This window comes from Vanellus vanellus (genome assembly GCF_965231255.1).
Source record: "Vanellus vanellus genome assembly, chromosome: 1".
NCBI lineage: Eukaryota > Metazoa > Chordata > Aves > Charadriiformes > Charadriidae > Vanellus > Vanellus vanellus.
In genome coordinates, this window is record NC_138905.1 from 40,431,009 (window position 1) to 40,451,401 (window position 20,393).

The window sequence follows — 20,393 nt, forward strand, 5'->3', positions numbered from 1 at the left end:
TTTGATGTTTTATTCAATGTTATTCATTGGTTTTAGTGACTAACATAAAATTTAGGCTTAATATACCTATTGAAAATTCTACATAAAACTAGTATGTCATTGCAGAGGGATACTAAACATGCTTTGATGATGTGACAACTTGTAGCTGTGTTATGCAGCTCCTGAATACAGCATCCAAATTATTAGTGTGTCTTTGTACATAAGCAGTATGCCTTTCCTTAGCAGGTATGCTGTAAGTAGTTGGATATTTAAAAGCTTTTAACATTCAGTTTCTGTGTATAGGGTATTAAGTGTCTTGGAGGGGGTAGAATTAATATTTTATCCAGGCAGTTCTGTATTGGAAAGCTGGTTTTATTTTATACTACAGAAAAAAAAATACAAACAGCCTGTGTAGTCCTCAGTGTCTGGCCTGTCATCTTGCCTTACGTTAGACATCCTCTGCTTCCTTTGTGAATTGTCATTTGAAAAACTAAAGGCATTTCACATGTGGAAAGACGAAATTTTCTGCCCTGTGAGGTACTTCTGATGGTAAAGATACCTGTCTAACTTAAACACTTAGCACAATAAATGTGCTGTTAGAAACAAAATTTTAGAATTCTGTATATATCTCTAATAGTTTGAATTAACCCTTCTAACTCCTAGTTTTATATAGATTTTCTGTTTAAGTAGGTTAAGATTTATTTCAGTTGTTGAAAGAATGATTTTGTATTGCCTGTACAGTCCTGTATTTCTTTGTTAAGAAATATGCTTCTGATTCCTTAGGATAACTTAAAATTCTACATAAACAAAGATTAAAAAAATATGACACTACTACATTTAATTCTTTAGAGATTATGTAGCTGTTTGTTCATGTTCTGAAGCTTTCTGAAACACTCATCAAATACAAAGTAGGTTGTCCAGTAGCTCCTTGAAAAATGTTAAATTAGTAGAATTTTATTTGTATCATAGAGGGAACACTGTGTGCAAACTCTTCTAATTTTATTGCATATAGAGGTGCCATCCTGAGTCTGTACAATCCTGGATTCTTTGCCCTAGGAAACCAAACCTATGGGGCAGGCATGAGGTGATGGAGTTGCAGGACACTCCTCTTCTTGGGGCACTGCCTATCCATGCTTTCAGTACGAGGAATGGTTTAGTTATTTTCAACATCTGCAGATTTTGCCACTGAAATCTTCCTTCAGGCTCTAAAGCATAAGTTTTTGCTAACAGTAAGATTAACTAGCCTAGAGGATGCCACTTGATCAGTGTAGTTTTTGGCCTATATAGCTTAGCTGGGAGTTGGTTGTCTTCAGGGAATTCGGTAGGCTTCCAGTATTTTTTTTTTATAGTAATTATTAGGCCCTTGACAAGACGGAAGCAAGAATTTGATAGGGTGTACCATACTCAAGTTTCATTTACAAAACTTGCCATAATAGGATGCTGTTGTGAATAATTAAAAGCAGGCTGTAGTTACCTGCCAAAAGTACATTTTGCTAACTCCTTTTTTTCCACTTCTTTACCTGTTAATTAGAAAACTCATTCCTCAGTACATCAGTCATTGTAGTAGAGTTGGAAGGTTCATTATTTTCTCTTTATTAGACGAATGGCCCTATATTTTTAAATAAATGTTAGCAAAATCTATCTGAAAGAAAAATATTAAATAATAAAACTGATGTTTAAAAAAAAAAAAAAATCTGCCAGTATAAGCTTTTCATCCCCTTTTATATCATAGAATCACAGAATTTTCAGAGTTGGAAGGGATCTCTAGAGATCATCTAGTCTTAACTCCCCTGCCAAAGCAGGATTGCCCAGAGCACATTACTCAGGACTGCATCCAGGCGGGTCTTGAAAACCTCCAGAGAAGGGGACTCCACAACCTCCCTGGGCAGCCTGTGCCAGTGCTCTGTCACCCTCACCGTAAAGAAGTGTTTCCATGTATTTGAACGGAACTTCCTGTGTTCTAACTTGTGCCCGTTACCCCTCGTCCTGTCACTGGGAACCATTGAAAAGAGCCTGGCTCCATCCTCCTTCAACCCACCCTTTAGATACTTGTATGCCATAATAAGGTCTCCCCTCAGCCTTCTCCAGGCTAAAGAGTCCCAGCTCTCTCAGCCTTTCCTCATAAGGGAGATGCTCCAATCCCTTAATCATCTTAGTTGCCCTTCGCTGGACTCGCTCCAGCAGTTCCCTGTCCCTCTTGAACTGGGGAGCCCAAAACTGGACACAGTATTCCAGTTGTGGCCTCACCAGTGCAAAGTAGAGGGGGAGAATGACCTCCCTCGACCTAGGATTCCATTGGCCTTTTTGGCAACAAGGGCACATTGCTGGGCCATGGATAATTTATTGTCTACCACAAACCCCAGATCCTTCTCCTCCGAGCTACTTCCCAGCAGGTCCGCCCCTAACCTATACTGGTGCCTAGCATTCTTCCTCCCCAGGTGCAGGACCTTGCACTTGCTTTTGTTGAACCTCATTAGGTTCTTCTCTGCCCAGCTTTCCAGCCTGTCCAGGTCACGCTGGATATCGTAGGCTAATAAATCAGAACCCATGAGGCTTGTCTCAACTGTTCGTACGCAAATGGAAGCCCTGTGTAAAATTGGATCCCTGAAAAGGGTTGGGATCCCTGGCGCTTAAGCTGAAGGAATGATAGATTAAAAAGGAAGTCTTGACCCTGTAGATTCCCACGGCAGTTTAAATGCAATCTTACTCCATGTATTAAAAAAGAAAATGAATAAATGTAACTGTTTCGGGAAAGTGGGCTGGAATTTTTTTTTTCTCACCCAGCTAGTGATTTTGGTTGTGTAGTACGGTTTTTAGGGTTGTGAGGTTGGTTATGGAGTTTTTTTGTTTGATTGGTTTGGGTTTCGCTTTCATTTTTCATAAATCTGTGCTTTTCTTTTCCTTCAGAAATCTTTATCCCAAATTTGCATCACCCTGGGCATCATCACCTTGTCGACCTCAAGACATAGGTAAGAGAGAAATAACTACTTAATTCAATATTAATATTTGCAAATTATATTCATTTACATGTCTTAATAGTTGCATCAATTCCGATTCTTTTTTTAGACTTCCATGTTCCATCTGAATACTTAACTAACATTCACATTAGGGATAAGGTGAGTACGTGTGTGTGTGTGCGCGTGCGTATTTTTTGTTAATTTATTATCAGTAATTTTCTAAATTTTCTTTCACATAGGTGATGTTCAAAATCAATGCTTTTTATGGATGTCCTCAATCTTTTTAGGAACAGTGGTGCGTTAACCAGCTAATTAGACACATCATGCACCCATTCCACCTTAGAAAAAGGAAGGGAAGGCAAAACTGAGAATGGGCATGATTAGCAAAAGAGAACATTAGGTTTTCAAGAGTTTGCCCTTCATGCAAAGCAGAAGTTTCTTATAGTCCACATACTGTAATATTCAAATGCCATATTAAATAGAGCTACTTCTTCTTGAGATAAGCTCAGAATTGTGGTTCAAGATATTCTCATGTTTATCTGTTGCATTTTATATCTACTTGAATAGGGATTTTTTTGTTAGATATATTTTCTTTCAACTATTAGTTCTGTAAGAGGGATGGCTGAGAAACACTAAGAAATTTTAGTAATGTTGCTTAATACAGTGTGAAGTGAGCAAAGAAATGTAAATGTTTGGGGTTTATAATTAAAAAAAGGTAACTGATGAGGGTACACACAGGTACAGGGAGAAAATTCTGTTTTGCTGATTCATTACTTCTGTTCATTTTTCTGTTGTATCCTTTATGTTGGAAAGGTTAACTAAAAGTGAAGAAAAATTGATTGTTTTAATAATTATTACTCTTGTTATACTAGAGTATCATTTGCAACACACTTAGGCTGGAAGCACATTCTGGATGTATCCTAGTGTTATTTAAGTGGGATAGTATGTCTTAAAACATTTATCTATTGTGATTTTTCATCCTCATTTTCTTCAATCTTTTGCAGCTGGCTGCAATAAAACTTGGCCGATATGGAGAAGATCTCCTGTTTTATCTCTATTACATGAATGGAGGAGATGTATTACAGCTATTAGCAGCAGTAGAGCTGTACGTTCAAACTGTTTTGTCAGTCTTATATGATTTAATCTATTGCAGTAATGAAGTAGTAGATGTAAAAAAAAAAAAGTCAGTCCACAAGTTAGACACTGAAAACAGAAGCTCAGTCAATCTAAAGCTGGAAACCTTTTTTTAAATACTCCTCCAACCTTGGTTCTGTTTTGTACTTTTTTTTTCATTCATATAGTGGAAATCAAAAGTGTGTCTCATGAATACTGCATTATTATGAAGCGTTGTGAAAAAGCGGCAGGTGCCAGTTGTTACTAAATGTCTAACTTACCTGTCTTTAACAAAATGAAAACCAGTAAATAATCATTAAAAGTTTGTTGTTTGAACCTACTAGACTTAAAAGTTTCGTATGTGATTAGTTTGAGGTGTAATAATTGTATGGAAGAGGTATGAGATCACAGGTATAATGATATCTTAGAATTTTTGTTTTGGTTTTGAATGCATTGTACAGTTTTGATTGCAACCTTTAAAATTTTAGTTTATTAAGTCAACTTCAGGTAACTAACACTAAAAATTCTTTTTCCTTCCTATTAAAAATGAAAGATTTAACCGGGATTGGAGATACCACAAAGAAGAACGAGTATGGATCACCAGGGCACCCGGCATGGAGCCAACAATGAAAACCAATACGTACGAGAGGGGAACATATTACTTCTTTGACTGTCTTAACTGGAGGAAAGTAGCTAAGGTATCTCTTTTCCCTTGTGCAGATTTTTTAAGTTTGTCAACCATGTACTTTTAGGAAGACAAAAGTAAACCCCAACCTCCTCCCCAAAAATCTCAAACCTTTTAACCTCTTGTTGCTTAAGTTCATTATCTTAAGTTCTGACGTGTGAGGGAATAAAGATTGCCTAAAACACTCGCTTGCTTGTGGAAAAGCAGGAGTTGTCTCTCTATTTCCAGTTTTCTTTGGGAGGTACAAGGACGTAGAACTTCTATTATCAGTTTTGTTAAAATCAAAAGCTCTCTTCAACTACAGAATTATAGAATAGAAAGCATTATTTGGCAATTGAGAAATTGTGCTTGCAAATATTTTATTATTTTGCTTTAGAAAATTAAATAGGGAGCTACCACATCTCTTTTTGGAATTAAAAATGGGGGTGGGATGGGTGAGGGCAGTGTTTTTTTGTTTTTCAGGTACTGTCTGTCCTTTAGCATACTGAAGGACTTTCATGCTCTGTTGTTTGAACATCAGAGTACTTTGAGATAAATCACTTCTTTTAGGGAGGAGGCGTATTTTCAGTAACATTCACCCTTTACTTGTTAGCTTAAGAAATGTACAGAATTGTGCTTCATTTTCTCCTTCCTCCCCTAAAGATAATTAATTTTCAGTATCTTCCAACTTTTAACACCATCCAACTTCCAATTCCAGCTTTTAAAACTATATTGTATGATGTCTTTTGCTGTCTGTGATTTCTCTTCCCCACTAAAGCAAAGATTTTCCTAGTTTAGATTTGTGCTAAAACATTATTTGAGTTATCAGGAGCTCTAACATTCACCAACCTGGCCAGAGGCATGCTCTTTTGAAAGTAGCCTGCCCTATAAAGCCATGTATTCAGCTTCAGCTGGAGCTGAAAAAAAGATATATTCACAACGTGCCTACAACCATTACTCCTACCTAGAGTCTGTTTGAGTTAAATATTTTTTTTGAAGAATCTCATTCCCCACTTAAATTTGGTTATATGAGATTTTATGGATGTGGTATGATTTTTGCTTCAGGTTTTAACTGACCTGTTGGATTCATTGATGAAAGAGCAAACATAAAACTTCCATGTCAGACCTTCTGTAGACACAGTATCATACTCTTGCTTTTCTCTAAAAAACACTTAAGAGATCAGACCAGATTAATCTTGAAGCCTTGAACTCAACAGACATGATTCCAGCATGTTGGAACTATTTTGTAGTTCTGCATGCTTAGGTATTCCATTTAATCAGAAATCTTTTCACCTGGAGCCTAACTTATTAATTGTTTGCTGAATAGGCATTTCATTTCTGTGAGAAAGTTGCATCTCTACACTTGGAGATTATGAAATATAACATTAAATAGTGACATGTTTGTTGACCTCTTTTTAAACATCACCTTTAAATTAAAGGGAATAAAATTCAATGTTCTCCTTTCTGTAAGTGCATTACATTTCTTCCTAGCAAGTATATTGAAGTTTGCCATCACCTAGAGATTAACTAGATATAATGCACTTTTTTTTCTTTTTCCTTCCCTCCTCCCCCCAGTAAATTTGCTTGGTCTGTGCAAGCTCCCCTCAGAAACTAACATTGTAGTTGCCCCAAATGATAAAGGAGGGTCTTCAGTCCATTTGCCTGCATGACTCGTTTCCTCTGCTGCCTTTCTTGTGACCATAAGACAACCAGGATTTTGTAACTGAAGGTTTTAGTGGCAAGCCCTACTTGTATGGGTTTCCATAAGTGCAAGGTAATTTCAAAACTTTTAAGCAAAAGCATCACTCCCCTCAAAAGAAAACCCAAACAAAAGGAAAGTTTTAATTTCTACTTGAATTATTGATTTGCTGCTTGGTATACTTCAAGTTTCCCAAGATGCTGTTTAGAGCTATTTTATTATTACATAAGATCATCAGAGGGGAAGTAATTACCTTTTGAAAGCATAGATTTCTTCTTTGGAGTCAACTGAGTATGTTCCATTTATTTATGAGCAGTAAGAGCCTCGTGTAGGTTCATATATCAGTGGACTTGAGTTTTTACCCTATGTGGAAACATTTTTTTACTAGGTGGAAGTGGTGTCTGTTGTATAAGGGTAGTAACCTCTTTAGTGTCTCTTCTTTTTCTACTATACTAAATGTATGAAGCTGCTACTTGATGCTTAAGCGTTACTTTTGAAGGCAGTATTAACTCTATTTAGAGTCCTGAGTGCAGTCCTAAAATTCAACATCCAGTGGTCAGGTTGTTAATTAGCACACTACATCCTTCCTCTTTTAAAGAGTCGATCTGGCTTCATCTGTTAGGCATTTCTGGAGATACAGCGGTGAGAAAGAGTTATAAATCACTACTGTTCTCCAAATGATTTTGCCCAAGATATACATGATTCTCTTCTCTTTACTTTGAATACTGAAAATAATTCCCCCAACATTAAGAAGCAATTGATAGGTAGTGAGGAGAGGGGTAGTATTTTTTAAAGTTTTGCACTTACTCTGGTGTGTTAACAAGGAACATTTTTTTTTTTTTTTTTCTTTCCCCCCAGTGTCCATAGGAAGGGATAGTATCTGTTCTTTTAGGGTTGTGCATTTCTTAATGTAAAAATTCGAACTAGAATACTATTTTGAAATTTTTATTTAATTTTAGTTTGGTGCACAATACAGCAGGCAAGTTGAAGTATTGATCACAGGAAGCTAGAGAAGGATTTGGGGAAAAATTGCTATTTTGTTACATGGAAAAGGAATTACTGGCTAGAAATAATTCTGTGATGTTTCCATCTGTGGTAAATAAATAAGAACTTAGATATATGTCAGGTATGATCTTGGCATTGTATTAATTCTGATACTGATTTCTGGAGTTGACGTTTCCTTCGAGGAAGACTAGCATAGACTTAGCATAACAAGGATGGCAGTATTTGGTAGCTCCACATTGCTTTGAATGCAAAGAAAAGTATGGCCAACTAATTTTTTCCTAACAAATGCAGAAGTATTAATTAATGTTTCAGGAAATTAAAAATATAAGAAGTTGCAATAAAAAAGAAAGAATTCTGATAAATTGTGGTCTCCTACTATAACTGCTACATTATTAGTGAATCCTGGGAATGTCAGTTCCTTAGAAGGCCACAATAATAACTGCAGCTTAACGGTTTCATTACTCCTTTTTTGAAACAGTCAGACAAGAATTATTTCTGGTAAATTACTATCTCTTATACATGCAAATTAAATTGTTTTTCAAGGTGCTTTATAAATTTGTCTGTTGTTCTAGTGTATATGCTCAAATGTAGGGCAGCACATTTTAATGTGTTGTGCTTTGCAGACGTGGTGCATTATGAGCTTATTTATTTATTGTACCTATTTTAAATTATACTGTATTACAACAGATACTATCTGAAGTAAACAGTTATATTTCATTGTATTACTAAATCTTAAGACTAAGTTTGTAAACACACAAATCGGATGTGGTTTAACAGATTTTTTTGATGGTGTCCTAGATTGGTTTTAACAAAACCCAGTAAACTAAACTGAATAACTTCTTTAAAGAAGACATCATATAATATATATATTTTTTTTATTAAGATGTGGGCTGTATTTTTATAGTCCTAATAGAGTAGATAATAGACCAAAGAAGAAAATGCAGCAAAATAGCTGAGTAATGAGACAATTCCTAAACTGTATCGGAATAAAATCAAATTAATTCTCTGTTGATATGTGGTAGTAAATAGTGAAAAAAATATGAATGACAGTAAGCTTGAAATTCACCTTAAATTCAAATCAAAATTCAGGAAAATGCTTGTTACAGATATGTCTGTATATATGGTTTTTCATCCTAGGGCATATGGAAAGTATAGTATGGTTAAAGACACTTTGATTTTTCACTGAGGATTTGGCTATATAGTTTGCTGCTGTTGAGGAGACATGAGAGAGGAAAGGAAGTGGAGATAAGACCAAAAATGCCTTCTACAATTGCACATGTACTGAAATCCTGATTTAAATAGTCTGAAGTAAACTGTCTGGAATTTCTCCTTTGAAAAGTAAGGAGAATTAATCCCGTTTAAGGAACAAGATTATAAAACCCTTTTACTATGACTTTGTAGTTACAAAACATGGAATTCTTTATGTGAGAGAAAGTTAAATTTCCAAGTGTTTATTTGCTTGTAAGGGTTGCTGCCTACATTAAATTACTTCTTGTCCTTTTAAGATCAATATTAAGTGAAAGACTTTTATAATTGCTAGAAAGTTAAATTTGTTCTTCTAATAGAGATGTGCCATAGCATTTTAATTTAGCCCCTAATTTAAATTTGGGTCTTTGCATCCATCCTTAAGCCAGTATAAATGCTGCTTTTTGGTCCCATTTGGAATTTTTGAGCTAGCCATGGGATTTCTACCATCTCCTTTGATGGCTTTACAGAGTCCAGAATATTTTGTCCTCAGGACACTTCATAGTCAGCTAACTTTTTGTTTTGTTTTACTCTGTTAACGCATTGGATCACCTTAAGCAGTTCTCTTCTGTCTTTAGCATTCTTACTTACCTATTATTGTTCGTACATGTGCAGGCTGATGTAACTTTACCATCAAAACCAGTTTTCAGGATGATGTGAGAATTGATTGATTTCTTTGCGTAGAACAATAATTTAGCGTCGCACATGTGCTGTAAGTTTCCACACACATTTAGTATTCATTATTCTTGGTTAATAAAAGGTGCTTAATTTTTAAAAATTTCTTCCATGTGGAAAATAAAATAATTTAACAGATGTTTGTCAATGGATAAATGACATTTTTTTGCATTTTATTTGTATCTGTCTATATTAAAAAATATCAGTGCTACTGTTCACATCCTAAACCACAGTGACCCCTGGAATCAAAAGCAAAAACATAAAGTATAACTGTAATAGAAGCACTTTTCTATATGTAATAAATAATTGCCTTTTAGTTTTCAAAAGTACTTGGTCAATGAGTTCTTTTTTTGCTATTGTCAGATATAACTTTAGGCGTTCTTGTACATGACTGGATATTGGACTTGAGCATTGCTGACACTGGGATGCAAATCAAAAAGGCTGTATAAAGCCTGTTTATTTTAAAAATTGATGACAGTTTGAAATATGAACTTGGTAGGGAATCACATTCCTTCTTCTGAATGAGGGGCTTCCAATCTGCGGCACACAACAGGTCGCTTAAGCTACTGAGCATTTCTCAGACACACACCTTGCTCACAGCTACTACTGCCAATGGAGGTGCACAAACGTCTTAAGGTTGGAAAGCCCTTTTTAGGCTACTGATGCTGTCTTACCAGTTCAGTAGCGGTTTTCCATGGGTAATTTTGAAGGCATTTCAGAGCGTGTGGAGGTTCCGGTGACAGACTGAAGCTGACCATAGGTTGACAGTAATCTGCAGACCTGTCCATGATTATGTACAAAATGGATACTTCAAAAGCTATAAATGGGAGAGAAGTTTGAGTCGTATTTTTTCTATTGTAAAATAACTTCAGAGTTACTGAAGATCCACCCAACCTAAACCAGCCTTTGACACAAAAATACCTACAAAGACTTGTACACCTTGATCTTGCTTCTCACAAAAGGAGGGAGCAGGCAGCTCTTCAGCATCAGCATATGTGTATGTATCTGCATAAAAAGAGAATGTACACCAACTGGCATGCAGTGTTAATTAGGAATGCCAAAAGCAATTCACTTGTGTGTATAACCTAAAAAAGCCCAAACCAACCGACCCACCACCAAAATAAAAGACGACCCCAACCAACTAAAAAAGCCCTTGGTTGGAGCAGAGAGCAGGAAACCAGAAATGGAGCAGATGTGCAGCACTTCAGTACAGGTGGCTGTAACCTCACATAGGTTTTCTTAGGATTTTCCAGGTTTAGGGACAGTAGTCTCTGGGGAACGCAGACTTACTGAATGCTTAGCATTTTCCTCTACTTTGTTTCCTTACCATGCTGAATGTTCTTTCTATGCTAGATGGACCTTGTTTTGCTTTAAAGCAGAGAAATCTGAGAGTTGAATTTCCTAGATTTTATTTCTGGTCTTGCATTGACTTGGTCTTCAATTTAGTTTGTTGGCCTGTGAAAACTGAAATATTACACCATTTAATCACTTCAGGGAGCGTTCTAAAATAATCTGTTCACTTCTCTTAGCATTGTCATCTTTATGTCACAATAGTGAGGTAGGTTTGCTCTGCAGATGCAGATGATGTTCTGCTGAAGTTCTCCACTGAGTTAGGCAAAATTAAGTTACTGTGCATGTCCAAGGTAGCTGTTGCTGAATTACTAAGAAATACCCTTAAAGAGAAATTCTGAATCTTCCGCTTACTCTATTTCTTGAATGAAGATAAAATGGGGATGAGACACAGTTAAACTGCTGAAAGGATCTGAAAAATACAAGATTTAAGTAAGTCCCTGTACGTTTTTGCATGAATGAAGTAACAAGCACTGAATATCAAAGTGCACTAGTTAGGGTTGTGTGCACAAATTAATGTCACAGGGAAGGAAGCTGCTTTTTTCGCTATAATAATCAGGATGCATTTAGACATCAAGGGTGGTTACAACCTCTATTGTAGTAGCTGTTGTAGTCAGTATAGGAATTCCTACTGGATCACTGAAATGTTTTACGATTATGCAAACCAGTACGCCCTCAAACCAAGTCAGGTGTTTGTGCTGGTGAGACAATAAAGCTGTTTATTTGTTAACCAGTGGCTTGTGTGGCATCCAAGTACATGGGCAAAGATTTTTATTCTGTGTGGTCGTTTATGAGAGAATTCCTCATGAAAGGTGTTGGCAAAGTGGGGATATAGGAGCAAGGAACTTAGGATGTACAGGAGGGTTGGGTGAGCCTGGAGCTTAAATCTGAGTATGAAATGTGGTGGAATATTTTGTTAAATTCTGCCTCAAGTATGTCTCAGTACTTTGTCTCTAGGATTTTAGGTAGCGTTCCCCAAGGAGAAACCTAGCTAGTTTAACTTACATTTGGGCCTGGTAGTACGCCACAAAATATCCCCAAACTCCAGGTCATCCAAAACAAGTCTCTGTATGTCTGACGTGGTGAAAGACAGAAGCTTTTTATTCGTAGTTCAGCTCATGCCGTGATTGTGTATTTGTGTTTTGTGTGTGTGCCTATATAAAATTGTTTGATATCATAAGGAGGGTTCTGAGAATAATGTTGCATTAAAAGGAATAGGAGAGCTTACATGTTGCAAGTATAATGTCTTAGGATATTGACTTTTTTCTACTTAAAATAGAGAATCCAAGATAGCAAAAATCATGTGTTTCTGCCTTAAGATAAGTTAGAACTTGGTCTCTTCTGTATATGTGCATTTCAAATATGGCTGGTAGGAAGACATGGTCTCGACAGGTAAATGATACGTTGTTTTATTTGGTTTTGTCTTTTTTTTTTATTTTAATTGTAGGAGTTCCATCTGGAATATGACAAATTAGAAGAAAGGCCTCATCTGCCATCAACCTTCAACTACAACCCTGCTCAGCAAGCCTTCTAAAGACTTCCCTTTTCTTGGGGTATGGCTGTCTCAGCACAATACTCAACATAACTGCAGAACTGATGTGGCTCAGGCATCCTGGTTTTAATTCCTTGAGGATCTGGCAATTGGCTCATGCGAAGGGTCACCATTTGAGGTCCTGCCTTACTAATTATGTGCTGCCCAACAACTAAATTTGTAATTGTTTTTCTTTAGTTTGAGCAGGGTCTGAATTTTTGTTTTTGTTTTATTTTTTGCCAGCAGACAAGCTTGGGTCTGTAAAGACAAGCAAGTACACTGACAAAAGTTTACCACTTAGTTTTCCAAAATGTAAAAACAGAAAAAAAGAAAAAAGACAAAAAATTAGACAACAAAATTTGCATTGTTCATTGTAGCACTATTGGTAATAAAAAATGTTTGTGCATTTTTATGTGAAGATCCTTCTCGTATTTCATTTGGAAAGATGAGCAAGGTTTGCTTCCTTCATTTTACTTCCCCTTCTGTTTTTGAAAGGCAGTTTTCGCCAAGCTTAATGCAAGAATATCTGACTGTTTAGAAGAAAGATATTGCCACAGTCTCTGGTTAGTTTCCAGAGTTGTGTATTACTGAGCTTCATCTTTCCAGAATGAGCAAAACACTGTCCAGTCTTTGTTACGATTTTGTAATAAATGTGTACATTTTTTTTAAATTTTTGGACATCACATGAATAAAGGTATGTATGTACGAATGTGTATATATTATATATATGACATCTATTTTGGAAAATGTTTGCCCTGCTGTACCTCATTTTTAGGAGGTGTGCATGGATGCAATATATGAAAACGGGACATTCTGGAACTGCTGGTCAGGGGACTACTTTGTCGCCCTGTGCACTAAAGGGCCAGATTTTCAGCAGCCAAGGACATCCATACCCAAGTGAATGTGATGGGACTTAAAGAAGTGAACTGAGACAATTCACTCTGGCTGTTTGAACAGCAGCGTTTCATAGGAAGAGAAAAAAAAAAAAAGATCAATCTTGTATTTTCTGACCACATAAAGGCTTCTTCTCTTTGTAATAAAGTAGAAAAGCTCTCCTCACTGCAGTGTTGACTTTGATTTGAGATTGTGAAATTATTTCTTCAACAATGAAAAATGGAAAAAAAAAAAAGTTGAAGTATTAAAACTATCGAGCTGTACAGTGGTTAAGACACTTGAAGAGTCTTTTTGCTGCTGACAAGTAAATTTATGAGAGAGTTTTATATTCCTTTCCACAGTAAAGTTTCCACAGCCAAAAAGTCTGGTTAACCTTGGTTTCGGATCCCCTCTCCATAATAGCAAACAGCAAATCACTTTTAGAAAGGCGGGTGGGTAACATGTAAAATGATAGAAAGATGCTTCAAGAATTCATCACAGAAGGAACACTTGGAAGAAACTTGGTTTAGAACTGATCGTAGCTTACTGCCAGGTTGGTATTTGCCCTCTTAGGTACATTTCATTTGATGATCTCTATTACTTGAGCTGCCAGCTGCAAACAAACATGAATATACACTGGTTCTGAAAATTATGACTGTTCTCTTAGAGCGGAGGAAGAAAAACCTGAACTGTTTGCGTAGTTTCCTTTTTCTTGATGTAACTGCCACTTCTCATTGAGTTGCCTCTGGTGATGCAAACCATTTCAGAATACCTGAAATTACCAAAGCAAGAAAAGACAGCAAAACACACATCAGTGAATGGGGTGGTGTGGGGTTTTATCTTCAGGTTTTGACCTGTTTTTCCAACCAGCTTGTTGACATGTATTGAATTATGCCCGGAAATGGGACCATTAATGGCATTGCTGTGGTTCTGTTTCAGGTGTATAGCAATTTTAAATTCTACACTTTTTTTATATCTATTTTAAGATGATAGACATATAAGACTATTGATTATGGTTTTTTATTATTAAAGCAAGCGGCTTTCTCAACTTGAAGGATGAGGGTGGTTATAATCCAGATGATGGCTGACACAACTGAAAAAGATGGCTTTTTTCTTTTTTTCTTTTGTTCCTATTTTTGCTGTCTCTCTCTCAAATCAGAGCAGATACAAGCATATATTTGACTATTCAAGCATAAATATATAAATTCTAAAAGTATAATTTTCCCAAAGCATCTTGCTCACTCCACAATTATTCTTACTCTTTTTTTTTGCCATCAGGTCTGCTGTGAACTTTGCTTTTTCTTTTTTCTTCTTTTTAAGGATTCCTGAAACAATGTTTGCATCTTCAAATCAAATGTGATTATATATAGGCTTGGATTTTTTTTAATGTTGTTTTTCATCTGCATAGCCAGTCTTATGGAAACAAACAACAGATCATTTCAGGTAAAGGGAGCAAGATGAGTAACATTAAAATGGTATCTTCGACTGATAAATACCTATGGTACGTTAAAAACAATTAAGCTGAAATTGGGAATCTAAGTTCTCCAAAAAGTTACTTTGATGATACAGTTGTATTCAACTGCATGATGCTTCAAAAATGCGTGATACTTGATTTTAGCAAACTTCTCACCTGTGAGCAAGGAACTGGTGCTTTGGCTCTGCCAATGGGAAGAACATTCTGGTGCACTAAGCATATATGGAGACTTCAAAATCTGTGACTTAATTTCATGTTACACTCTGGGTTGAAGCAGGAGAAATGGCTTTAAACAGAAAACAAGGTGTAAAATTGGAAACACTTCTTAGCTGATATCACATCAATTGAGAAAAAACCATACTGCCTTTTTTTCTGAAGGGAAGAAAGCCTCAGCCCTCTTTTGCATGTTTACGCACGTGGTAAATTGGCAACTGAATCAACTTGGAGATTTTCAACACTGACAATTAAGGTCTGAGGCTTATTTAATACGTTTTTATATTCCGCTAGCACTGTGTATAAGGGGAGAGAATAGAATGCTATTTTAAAAATACATGTATTTGAGGTGGGTTTTTTGTCCCCATAATGACAGCGTTGTGCAACAACGGCCAAGGTAAGTTCTGAGTAGTAAGCCTGGTGTTCTTGGAAACAAGTAGAAGTGTTCTTATATCTGGCATGTTCTAACATATTCTCATATTCATGGCTCCTTATTGCGTATCATTCATAAATCTTTATCAAGTAGTTAGCTCCAGCTTCTCTGGAAATCCACTACCCCAAATTTCCAAGGCTAAGATGCGTTTCCCCCACTTGATTACGCCTAGTGTTGCAGAAAACACTGGCAGTTGTTATTTTAACCATTACTACTACAACCACCCCAATTGTGGGAAAATCGAGGGTACCAGGGGGGCAGGGAGGAAGGAGGTAAGGATGTTCCACCTGGGTGTTTAAAAAACCAACCAAACAAAAAGACCAAGCCACTCCGGGCTGTGTCTCTTCTGCCGTGGTACCTGGTGCCACAAATGCTTAAGCACGTGAGAACCTTCATGGGCTTGATTAATCTAATTGAAGACCCGACTAATCCAGGAAAGGCTGCAGATACTCACATGGGCAGAACTGTTTTGCACGTGACTTTGACCTCCGTTAAAGTGTCGGCTATGTGTCAGAATTCATGACCATGCGGCTCTTTCACAGACGTGACATCTGTGTGGTACAAAGATGTATAATAATACCGCTTTGCTGTGTGTCATGTCTGAAATCCCCTCTATCCTTAAGCCAGTGGTTTTTTGTACTTTTCTGTTTCCATTTTGCAGTTTCCATGAAGAAGAATATTGACAATGTACCCAAAATAAGAACTTGTGTATTGTAGGCAGATGTGAAATTGTTTGCAGAGTTCTGAGAGACTGTTTCTGTTGACTGTAAAGAGATCAGAAACTACCTTTGGTATGACCTAGGCAGTGCTGGAAGGCATAGAGGTCTAGGGGACAGTCAGCTCCATCCCACGGGGCTCCTAGGTGGCTGTGGCTATTGAAGAAAGGTGTTCAGTTTCTACATAACATTGTTTTAAAGATATCTGTCACCTAAAATGAACACGTTTTAGTTTTATTTTTTTAAAGTTAATTCCCCTGGCTTCTGACTGAAAGTACTTCCATGGCTGGATGTTGATTGAAACAAAAAAGAAAATTTGATTGCTATCTGTCGCACTCAAGAAGAGCTTCTGAATGCACAATGTCATCCTAAGCATGAGGTAGCTAGACAGTGCTTTTGATTTAAAATCCTAAATATAGCAATGGCTTCTATTAAAGCAAAATTTGTGAGTGTGCCTAGTTTTCAAATACCATACCCTTTCATCGTGTTCCTCAAAATGCCACTGCCTAAAAGTTATGCTAGTAGAAGTTGAATTCTGGTAAAGAATGCAGATAGGCTATGCAGTTGTAGAATCATAGAATGTTTAGGTTGGAAGGGACCTTAAAGATCATCTAGTTCCAATCCCCCTGCCATGGGCAGGGACACCTCCCACTAGACCAGGTTGCTCAAAGCCCTGTCCAGCCTGGCCTTGAACACTTCCAGGGATGGGGCCTCCACAACTTCCCTGGGAAACCTGTTTCGGTGTCTCACCACCCTCAGAGTAAAGAATTTCTTCCTGTTATCTAATCTAAATCTATCCTCTTCCAGATTGAAGCCATTACCCCTCATCCCATCATTACATGCCCTTGTAAAAAGTCCCTCTCCGGCCTTCTTGTAGGCCCCCTTTAGGTACTGGAAGGCCACTGTAAGGTCTCCCTGGAGCCTTCTCTTCTCCAGGCTGAATAACCCCAACTGTCTCACCCTATCTCCGTAGGAGAGGTGCTCCACCCCTCTGATCATCTTTGTAGCCCACTTCTGGACCATCTCCAACAGGTCCATGTCCTTCTTGTGCTGAGGACTCCAAAGCTTGATGCAGTACTCCAGGTAGAGTCTCACCAGAGCGGCGTAGAGGAGTAACCCAGGTTGCCTGGGTTGACAGCTGATGCTTTTATTTTCATATAGTATAAGAATTGAAATGTAGCTGTTTTCATTTCTCTCCTCTGATAAGTGTACGTGCCTTCATTTCCACAAGTCTGAAAGCTTCTGGTACATTCGGAAGACCTGAGGAAGTGCAGCTGGATGACTTATTTTCAAATTGTGGTTTGAATTAGTTCAGTAGGTTTACCTCTTAAAACCATTTTACTGTTGGAGTTAAACTTCATTTTTTTGAAAGTAATGTTAAAACACATCGAACAATAGTTTTGAATATTGCTGATTCAACGCACTTCAGAATTAGCAGCGCTAACCAAGCTTGCGTGTTATTTTCCTGGACTTCGGTTTGTTGTTTGCATTTGACGTTCCCTTGTCGGTATTACCACGCCAATATTGGAGGTGTGTATATGTCAGAATTTTCCTGCTGAAGCCGCCAAACTAATTTCCTGCAAAACCACTTCTTTGAACTCCCTCTGGTTTAACGAACAAACAATCCAAGGAAGCGGCAGCCAATTTTCATGATTGCAGTATCTTGCATCGCCTGTTAAGACAGCCCTGACGAGGAGCGGAGGGAACGCCGGCACCCCGGGGCTGCCCCGTTTGGTGCAGACATCGACGTTCTGTGGAAACTCTTCAGCTTTTCCTACAGTTCTTCTTTCGGACAAACCGGCTGTTTTGGTTGTTCCCCTGCCCCTGGGTGTGCTTCTACCAGCTGGCTGGGATCTCCCTCCACTTGAAGGACGATTTACTTTCTGGTGGGCATCACAGTATTTGTTTTGAAAAGCCATTTTGGTTTTGTGTATATATACATTTGCTATTCGAAAAGGAGCTCATTACTAGCACTTTCATGGAAGACGGGGGAGGCAGCTCCATGGTCAACATCATGAGGACCACCACTCGGCTTCTGCAAGGAAACGGGGATGAGTGAGCCCATTCTCGTCGGCTGGCCCCTCTGGGCATGTGGTGATGGAGCCCCACCACGGCGCCTCCAACTTCAAGGTACGTGACCGAGGTGGAAGCATCCTCACCGCGGGTCACACAAGCTGCCTTCAGGTGGGTGATCAGCAGTTGGCCACAGGTGGCAAGGCAAGGAAGGGACTGAAAAAGCAGGGAGCAACCTGTTTTCCTGCCCTTGAAAATTTCATACAGACATTTATTTAAGTTTGTACGCTGGCTTTCTCAGCCCTGGCTGCTCCTGTGGCCATGGAGGCAGCATCCCAACTCCTGCCCTCAGCAGGTGACAGCAGAGCTAAAATCTTCACAACAGGCCCCTGGTACCCAGCTTTATTCTCTTACAAATTGGGCATCGATGATAGTTTTTCACTTCCAACTGATCCAAATAGACCTCGAGTCCTGATGGGGTTATTTGTGCAGAACTTCAAAACCGGTGAGATTACCTGGTGAATGTTAAATGCCGTTGCCAGTTAAAATACAGCCTCAGCATCTCCTTCGGCCACGGATGATGTAGGGGTTGGATGCACACAAGAGGACTAACTCTCAAGGTTACTGTGTCACCCAGTGAGCTGTTGCCTTACTTTTCAGCTGAGGGCACTTTATGTACAGGGGACAGCAAGGAACTGAACCGAGTACTGAATGCAGGGACACTCAGCGCCAGCTGTTCAGAAGGTAAGAAAGAAGGGAAGTCACAGCCCAGCTGAACTGGGAAAGCAGGGCTGGAGCTTCCCTTCAGGTGGCAGGCAACAAACCTACCTGATTAAAAATTTATTTTTTATGATAAGAAAGCTCTACGCAGCAAGCCCCGCTGTTAGAGACTGCTGTCATCACAAGCGTTGGCAGCAAAGCCTGACGGATGGGAATGGATGAACAGAGCCCAGGACTAACCAAGATGAGTTCAGTTTCTAGTATAAAATCCCATTGCATGTTTAAACCTGGGATTATTATTTTTACTTGGAGCTAACATACTTTACCTGAAACCCTTTGGCGTTAGGAAAGGCTACTACAGAGCCGCTGGCCTGAGGGCAGCGTGGTAGTGCACTGGTGCAACCAAGGACAATATTTGCATCCATTTATATTCATGTCACAGAGTGGATTCTTAATAGCCTTCCTGCCAAACCTTGCTCAATAGTCCATTTGGAGAATCTATGGATCAAACTTTTAAAAGTTTGACGTCGCACTCTGCAGTGGGAAAGCGATTGAAAAAAGGTGGCCAGAGGAAAGTGCTATTTCCCGTATTTATTTTTCTATTATTTCTGTATTTTCTTGTCTGCTGTATCATCAAGTTCAGCTGTCGGCTCTGAAACTGTCACATTTTGTTCTACCTAATTGCCTATGATAAAGACTATGGAGTAAAAATATAACTATTGCTTATGGAACTTTGGCACCGAAGAGCTGCTTCTGTTATGTTGCCACAGTGGGAAATGCTGGGTAATAACCAAACTTTATTTGCAAAATAAGTGTATTTTCTTGGATCAACTGCTTTTCTGCAGACCTGCTTGGAAGAGGGCACTTCTTAGGGGGACCTTTCAAAGGTCCTTCTTGTTGAAAGCATTTTCTACGTAAAACATTTTGATGGCTACCATCTTGCTTACCTATTATCTTCAATGAATGCTGAAAGACGCTGGCTCTGTCCCTGCTGCGTGGATGCTGCATTTGGGGTTGGCTAGAGCAGAGCGCTTGCCCCTGCGCCCCCAAGAAGTCCCGTTGAGGCAGGACAACGTTCAGCCAACCCCTGTTATTTCCCTTCTCAGTTAATAAGGTGAAAATAACAGCTGCTTCCTCACTTCTACATACTTAATTTCTTTAATTTCGGGTCTGACTCCCTGTGCGTGCATAGAGACCTCGCAGATTTTGACACGTGGGGGTACCGAGCATGACGTCACATGGGCTCGCCAGCCTTTAACTAAGCCGGCGGTGGGAACTGGGAAGCGCAAACCATTTTCAAGCCATGATTTTTTTATTCTTGCTTACCCCGTCGTGTGTGGGGATGTTGGCTTAGAGGGGGGCGCGTTGCAGCCCCCCACCCGTCCGCCCCCCTCTAGATATGGCACCTTACACAGTACCCGGTGTTAATCCGGACTAACAAATCTCCGGGGGCAGATAATCCCATCGCAATCTGTCCCTTCCACCCCCGGAGGGGCTTGAATTGGGTCAACCGGGTTTACATTTGCATTTTATTTATTTATATCTTTTTTTTTTTTTTTTTTTTTTTTTTTCATTCTGGTTACACACGCACACACACGCATCCCTCCACTCCCACCCTCCCTCCCGTGGGTTCCCTCACCCCCGGGAGGAGGCGGGGAGGGAGGCGGGGAGCGGCGGGAGCTTTAGCCGATGGCAGCGGCTGCCCGGCGGCGGCTGCCAGCGGCAACCGGGCC

General features: G+C 38.8%; 1 protein-coding gene across 1 annotated transcript in view; it reads left to right on the forward strand.

The window, feature by feature from the left end:
• The window catches only part of CNOT2 (CCR4-NOT transcription complex subunit 2), a 93,201-nt gene extending 79,838 nt beyond the window's left edge, over window positions 1-13,363 (forward strand). The window contains exons 11-15 of the mRNA XM_082495853.1: window positions 2,887-2,948; window positions 3,046-3,095; window positions 3,941-4,041; window positions 4,603-4,747; window positions 12,135-13,363. Coding sequence (XP_082351979.1) covers window positions 2,887-2,948; window positions 3,046-3,095; window positions 3,941-4,041; window positions 4,603-4,747; window positions 12,135-12,221 — 445 coding nt within the window. The 3' untranslated portion in view covers window positions 12,222-13,363. The remainder of the gene's footprint in view (window positions 1-2,886; window positions 2,949-3,045; window positions 3,096-3,940; window positions 4,042-4,602; window positions 4,748-12,134) is intronic.
• Window positions 13,364-20,393: the final 7,030 nt, after the last annotated feature.